We start from the raw sequence: 7,973 nt of genomic DNA on the forward strand, positions 1-7,973 counted from the left end.
TCCGGCCCCTGAAATGCGCACTTTTAGTAAAGCACGCCATTTTCAGGGCCCGTTGGGCACACGTGGGTCGAATGGTCTGTCACACTGTCCCCTGACAAACGCCACGCTGCTTCAGCGCCTTGGGGCGCTGCGGGGATCCCCTGCAGACACCATGCTCCAGCCTGCGGTAACTGTGCCCCACGAGGCTGTAGGAGCCAGGCCCGTCCCCAGCCCGCCCTCCCGCCACGCACGGCCCCGCCGCTGGGCCCCCCCAAGCCTAGGCCAGGCCGCTCCTCCGCCCGGCGCGGTACTACAAGCCCCGCCAACCCCCGCGCGGCTCCGCCCCGCGGAGCCCGCAGCGCTGTCGTGGCGCTGGCGGGTGCCTGCGCCGGGAGGCCGAGTCGGGCTGCGGCAGCCCCGCAGAGCCGAGTGTCCCTCAGGCGCCGTGGGCGCGGAAGCCCCTGCCGTCCTCTCCCCCTCCCTCTCCTCCTCCCCCCTCGGCAGCTCCTGGCGCAGCCATGCGGCGCGCGGGGCTGGGTAAGCGCGGCGGTTCTCGGCGGCGCGGCCTGCACCTGCCCGACCCGACCCGGCCCGGCGGGGCGTCGGGCGCGGGCAGCGGCTGCGTGGCCTCCCTGGGTTGTTGCTGGGGTTTAAACGAAGGGGGAGAAGGGGTGAGAGGCTCGGCGGGCCGGGCCGGGGCAGCCTGTGCTGTCGGGTGGGCCACGCTGTGCCCGGGCCTGCGGCAGCCGCTGCCCGAGCCGGCTGGGAAGGGCAGGCCCCGGCCCGGCCCCTGGGGCGCTTCGGGGAGGGTCTGTGCGGGAAGGGGGCTGTGGGCTTGCGACAGAGCCCGGTGGCTTTGGCCAGCGAAAGTATCGTGTCCGTCACCCGTGCTTCTGTCTCTCGTGTCTTTTTATCTCAGCTGGATTTACGGAGCAGCATTGGGATTTGTATTTAATTGTATTCGTGAATGGTTCGAATGCAGTGCTAGTTTGAGTCCTGCGTCTGTGGATGGACAGATTTATCACTCTTCAGTCAAGTCCTTTCCAAATGCTTTTTGTTGTGTGTGCGTGTGTTTTCCTGCTGAGTGTTTTGAGAAGTTTAGGCCTTGCGTTTCAACCGACCGCCACACTGATGACTATAAAGAAACTTTGAACTTCCATGTTGGATTCTAGAACCATGTAGGTGCAGTGATCTCATTCTAAAGCTTAGGTAATGTTTGCACCTTAGAAGTTTATGACTGAGTTCTTGATTTTTGTTCCTAGAAAGTGAATATTCAGGGGCTGATAAATGCCATATGTCTAAACTAGATGTGTCTGTAACACTACTCAAGATTTACTTCTACACTTTTGGTTTGTATTGTGTAATAGGATTTTCACAAGAAAATTAAGTCTTGGAATCTCTTCTTCCTAGATGACGAAAGGTGTTGGGATGTTTATCATTAAAATGTGGGCATTTGATAATGCTTACTTCTTCAATCGTTTTTTGTGTCACCCTATCAACTTGCTCTTGGGTATGAACTGAGAATTGTTAGACTGAAGGCCATCCTGCTCATTATGATATTTCTGAAAAAGTGATGGATGGTTATGGAAGGAGTGCAGGGGAAAGAGCATGTGGGTTTTTTAGCATGTCTCAGGAAGACAATGCCTTAAGAAACATCCTGAAACTACTTCTTAAGAAATCTGCTAGAAGGCCAAAGGGAAGACTTAAATGTCTGTTATGACTGCTGTCAGCTGCAGTACAATGTGCTGCTTTTCCTTGGCATTTCAACTCTCAGTCTGGAATTCCTTTTTATTTAGTAGGCTGTAAATAGAAGTTGGATACCAGTATTTATGTCGTTATCACCTGCTACCTGGTACCTCTTTTTTTAACCAATGATTATGTTATGGTCACATTTATATTACGTGTCTTGTCAATGAACAGTATTGCAAGGCAGCCCCTACATCTGCCATGCTGAAGTTTCTGTCCATCCTGTAAAAAGCAGTAGCCAGGCTTCTACAGAAGTGCTTTCTTTAACATATATAGAAGTGTCTGTGCCTATTTAAAGGTTTATGGCGGTTGTTATGACACACTCTGTGTAATAATAATACTAGTTATGGTATTTTGGCCTGAAGCTATATGGTATATTAACTTTAAATACATTCATAATTGTGTGTCACTTGGTAGGAAGTACTGTAGTAAGATATATTTGTAAAACAAGACAAAGGGGACAACCCTGCCTCTCTAAATGATGTAATTTTAATCGATTTTCTATATTCAGTGTTTGTATTTTGGCCTGGGGGAGAACTTCTTGGCTCTCATTGTGATGAAATGGAAACATACAGTTCACCCAGTCTTGTTGAGAATTATCTGTTAGCTTAATTTATAGAATAACAGTACAGCAGTTTACAAGTACAAACTAAAGAAATGTCATTTCTTAAATAACAGCTTTATGGTTTAATATAAAATTACATCTATTATTGAAATAGCATTGTAATTATATTTTAAAATATTAATATTATGTATGCCAAGCACACAGTAAAACTGAGGTGGAGTTTTATCTGTGAATGTGGTTGGTGTCTCTTTTTCCCTTTTCCTCAAGAAGAAAGGCACCCCAACACAAAAATCTTTCAAGTGCATTGAAGAGGAATTAAGCAAAGGCATTCAGATAATTTTAATGTGGCATTCTGATGAGCACATAAATATAGGTTAATGTTATAGCTAGATTGCTAGTTGACTTCAACTAGTAGGATCTTTATCATAATCTTATAATAGTTCTTTTCTGGTTGCCTTTCTCAGTCTTGGTTTCTCTGCTTTGGTTTCAAATCTTATATTTGAGGCCTAAGACTGATTTTTGTCTAGACAGGACATGGCTTTAATTCTTTTGTGCTCATGCTGCTGACCTGTAGGGGATCTTTATTAGAGGTTGGAGGAAGCGAATGTGTGGAGCTGGGGAGCTTTCATTCCCTTCTGCCCTGCGTACTCTGCTGTGTCATTTGTCTGCTAACAGTCCTGAAGCTCTGTCACTCAAAAAGCAAAGGCAGGAGTGGAACAGAATTGCAGAATGGTGACAGAAGTGGCAGTGTTCTGCTCAGAGGCCTGGCTTCTGGTCTGAGCCCTTGTTTGTAGAGAAACATGTAAGGATCAGAGTATGTGCTCTCCTGTATTAGAGAATTATCTCAACTTTCCTATTTTCAGTTAGGTTTACTGCTCTATGTAGTGGTCTCAAATCTTTCTTCACATCTCCATGTAATGGCTAGGTTGACTTCCATAGACGTAATCTGAAAATGCTTGCTGGGGAAAAATTTTGTAGTATTAAACTACAGCCATTCCCCAGTTTTCCTTTTTTGATTTGCATATTGAAAGATAACTTAGATGTTTCAATAAGGTTGAATCTCTGTCTCAGACACGTGACACCTCTTCTTGACTGCTGGGGTAACGCTAAGGAAATGCATTTTAAATGGAAAGAGAGCTTTTGTGCATGTGAAGAGCACTTGCTCCAATGGTATTTTCTGTAACTCCTGGCTGTTGTGTTTGTAGGCGATGGAGCACCTGCTGGGAACCATGGCTATACCAATAGTGGATACAGTGTTTATGAAGAAGAAAATGACAGGTTAACAGAAAGTCTGCGTACAAAAGTCAGTGCCATTAAGTCAGTAAGTATTTAATTATAGTGGTATCATCACATTTATTGAATTAAATTATATGCACCAGTGAAGCAGTAGACATAGTTTAAAGCATAAATTTAATACAAGAAAGAATTATTGTCTGCCAAAATAAGCAGTCAGTCATTTGTATACTGATTCTTCCTTTAATTAGATTTTTTTAAGGTAAAGGTGTCCTTTTTTGCTAATTTGAGGAGAGCTATGGTGTTACCTCGCTGTCCTACAGAATGATTTACTGTCTGCAGAAGCTAGAAACTTAGAATTTAGGTCAGTAAACTGTCTGTTTCATTTAAGAAAATGGACTACTTTTTGGTGTTATCATTATGGCCCATCAGCTTCTGCTGTATCTGCTGATAAAGCTGTATTGTAGAAGCAACTGTTAGAAATAATATGCCAATATCCTGTGAAAGAGAAGTTTTTTGTTTTAATGATTCTGATTCCTTCTGGAGATTGAGGACTTCTTTCAAGCAAGTCTAACTGAAAGAGAGCTCTGTGATTAAAACTGTGTGGTGGTGTGTTTTTTTTTTTTTGAACAACTAAAGATTTTTTTAAAATACATTCTTAGAAATAGGTGATGTTTCTATGTATGTAGTACAAGCCAATGAATTCTTAGGCCTAAACTCATTCAAATTTCTGTTGCTAATACTTTTGCTTAAAAGTAATTTGTTTAGTCTAAAATAGAAACAAAAGCCTTAGGTTTAGAATAATAATTTAGGATAAGTTAAGGGGGCAAAAGAAGAACTTTGACCTTTGTTCTAGAACTTCATTTATTGTCTCCTTCTCTGTTACATTTCAAAATCTGCTTATGTCGACAGTGCAGTTGGTAGTACCCCATGGAGTAGCATGTGTGTTCTTTCTGCAGTTGCATCTTCTACTGCAATGTAATGAGAAGCCTCATGTACAGTCAGTTTCACTCTTGACTTAATTATAGATTGCAGAAAAATGCAACAGTAAGAAATCATGGGATTTGAGATTATGCCACAAAAAGCATGGGTTTTGGCTAATCCAAAGCATGGGGGCCTGGAGCACATTTCCCTCCCTTCCCAGAGGTGGGCTGGTTGCTCAAGGGCCACATGCTGGTAAGAACTGTGACAGAGGAAGAGCTGCCAAGAAGCCTTGGTGGTGTTTCTCCTTATTTCACTTGGGAGCTGCTTTTAAGCCAAGGCTTTCCTGGCTGGCCCCCACCTTTGCGGTGTTGCAGCTGTGTCTGTGCCTGGCCCCATACCTCCCTAATTCCGACCCTTACTTGTAGACTTGACTTTGTGGCTTGACCTTGGACTTGTCTCGCAGTTGTGGATGTGCTGGGTGATCACCAGGCTGTTGCTGACCCTGGTTACTACCTCTGGACAGACTCTCACTTGATGTGCCTCCTTGTCCTGCTGTGCACTTGCTGTTCCATGATGCAAAGCAGAGAAGGAATACACAATTTCAGAAAAGAAATTCCCATTTATAGCATAGAAGCAGCTTGTCAAAAGAGATGCTTTACCAGGTTACAGGTGTCAACTCCAGCAACACTGAGACAAAAAGAGTGCTTGTGGTCCTCTGTGCTGTGTGCCAGTAGTTCTAACAATTGCTCCAGGAAATGGGTAATTGCTACTTCGGGGCTTGACTAGATCTTGAATTTTTGAAAGTCCATGCAATAATTCTAATAAGGAATACTCTGTTGAAGGAGAAAAGGGGAAGAGAATCACTGAGCTGTGTCTCTCTAGACTCATCTAGTCAAATGACAAATATTTACTTTCCTAAGGCTTATTGACAGAATATTGTGCATGTTATTTTGTTTATTGAAAATACCAGATACTGTTTTATCGTTTTACCTGGGGAAATGCTAGTCACATCAAATATTTTAGACTGGTTTCTCTTATCTGTGTATAACTGATTACTCATTTAATGCTTTTTGTTTGTTTTAATAGCTTTCCATTGAAATTGGAACAGAAGTTAAAAACCAAAATAAAATGTTATCAGAAATGGTAAGTGTTTAGTCACTAACTTTACTAAACCTTTAATCCCACCCCGTATTTAATGTAAAGCATTCCTTAATTTAGTATGAGCATTTGTATTAAAATATTGACAGACTAATTCAGCAGCAATATTTCTGCACAAAAAGATGTGCAGATGCATTACTTCGAAGGCACAGCCAAGATCTTTCCACTTCAGATAGGGCTATTTATTTTCAATTAGCAATTGTAAAGTATTATTAAAAAGGCAGTTCTGTAGTTAATTATATTTAAGAATAGAAGAGGAAAGCAAAAAATAAGGAAGTCAGAAATACCTTTCTTGCTTACATCAATCTGGATAAATTGGCCAGAGTTTTCCTGGTTAATGTTTCAGAAACTGCCTCTGACATTATTTTAGTTTTGGAAAATTTGAAAAAAACAGGAAAAACTGCATTTAGCAAGCTTTAGGAGTAGTCTTTTTTAAAATGATTATTTTTTTTCCTCCCAGTATAACATGCTTTTTGTTGTTTTGTTTGTTTTTAAATGTAGGATAATGATTTTGACTCTGCGGGTGGACTTCTAGGTGCAACCATGGGCCGACTGAGAACACTCTCCAGAGGAAGCCAGACAAAGTTATTATGCTACATGATGCTCTTTGCATTGTTTGTTTTTTTGGTAATATACTGGATTATTAAACTGAGGTGATGCATGTTACCTTCAGTTAAAATTGTTTAATTTCAACTATGAAGCAGTCTTAATTAATGAAGACATTGATCTAAAGTGACAAATTCTGTTGGTAAAACACAGTGAAATTATTGTAAATTGCATTAACTATTAATGCAATGTTATATATAGTTAATGTGTCAGAATTTTTCCCATCATCCTCTGTTTTGGGGAGATTATTTGTAAATATGCAGAAACTGCTAGCATAATAGGTTGCGTTTTTAGGGGAAAATAGTTTTTAGACTTGATTTGAAAAATAGAACAACGGGTTGTTCGGATATTAAGCAACTGCAGAATTACAAGGCTTTCTTTTTCTTTCTGCCTTTCATTCTGGGCCATGCTCTAAATTAGAGCTCCAGTTTCAGGCATATAGTAATTTCTATGTTGCAAAAGCATAAAGAATACTTGGATCTTTCTAAATTGGTTTTATCTGTGGATTTTTAAAAGGCTGGACTGAAGCTAACAAATGTCATAGTAGTACCCGCCCCCCCCAGTTATTTTTGTGGATAGGTCTGGTAGCTTATGTGTTTAGGTAGCTTAAACTGTGTTAAAACTGGATTTTTTTTTTTTAATTTAAATGTGACAAATCATGTTTACCCATCTCTGCCTTTAAGCAAATGCCTTTGATCGTTGGGATCAACCAATATGGACACAGTGCAAATGTATTCTTTATATTTAAAGTATATAAACTTGATGATTCCATTGAATCACTTAGAACTTTTACCATTAGTATGTTTACTTTCCAGTTTGTGATGATCCCTAAATCTACACTGCATTATGTCTGAAATACAAGTTCAGATATTTTGAATTTTATATTAAAGTATATTGTGATGCACTTGTTGGAGGTGCTGTCATATTAAGGTTTTTTTATTTTTAAGACTTTGCTTTGGATCACCAAATAGTTTCTAACAGGTGAAGCTGTTACGTTGTTGAGTTTAACATTCAAATATTAAGTTTCTTAGATAATGAAATTGTAGCTACAATTTTTGGAAAACTTTTCTAGAAATACTGTATAACATGTTGTCATTAATAACTAATTCCAAGCTGGCAAATAAAGTGTGCTGTAGTATTCTAGATAGTGTTGGTTTTATACATTCTTTTCTACTGTAGAACATCAGTGTATTTTTTTGGAAATGGAGCTGCACTTACATGGCTATGTTGTTGTGGGGAGCACTATTAAAGTAAGAAACGGAGGTGTCTGCTACATTTGTTTCATACTAGATTTCATATATAACAGAAGTGTGGCATGTAAATCACATATCTAATATGAGACACACAGTATGTATAAAAGTAATTAAAGCTTAAGTATCTCTGGCCAGTTTAATTTTTATGAAAAGGTCTACAATACTTCTACAAATAACAGAACATCTAAGTACTAACACCAGGATAATGCATTGTCTTTTTATGAGAATAGCTAGCCAGTAAGATAGAATTTGCCATCAAAAATTGTTGCACTTTTGTAGTATTAGTGAGACCGTAGAGTACAAGGTACCTAATGAGATGCTAATTACTGACATATGTTTGATAACTGCACTCCCCTGATAGTTCATTGTCCTCTAGGAATATATTCCTGGTTCTTAAACATGGTGTTTGAACAATTTTCAGGCATTTTTTTTTCTAACAATCTGCCATACCAATAAGTTGTAATTTTTTAAATTACCTAATAGAAAGTAGAAAAATGGGTGGATACACC

At 40.2% G+C, this 7,973-nt stretch overlaps 1 protein-coding gene across 1 annotated transcript; it reads left to right on the top strand.

The window, feature by feature from the left end:
• The first annotated feature begins 312 nt into the window (after nucleotides 1–312).
• BET1 (Bet1 golgi vesicular membrane trafficking protein) lies at nucleotides 313–7,473 on the top strand. The gene is made up of 4 exons (XM_065832683.2): nucleotides 313–516; nucleotides 3,496–3,611; nucleotides 5,534–5,590; nucleotides 6,107–7,473. The coding sequence occupies exons 1-4, from the start codon at nucleotides 498–500 to the stop codon at nucleotides 6,260–6,262; spliced, it is 348 nt and encodes a 115-aa protein (XP_065688755.1). The 5' UTR covers nucleotides 313–497; the 3' UTR covers nucleotides 6,263–7,473.
• Nucleotides 7,474–7,973: the final 500 nt, after the last annotated feature.

Source organism: Patagioenas fasciata, chromosome 2, assembly GCF_037038585.1.
Source record: "Patagioenas fasciata isolate bPatFas1 chromosome 2, bPatFas1.hap1, whole genome shotgun sequence".
Lineage (NCBI taxonomy): Eukaryota > Metazoa > Chordata > Aves > Columbiformes > Columbidae > Patagioenas > Patagioenas fasciata.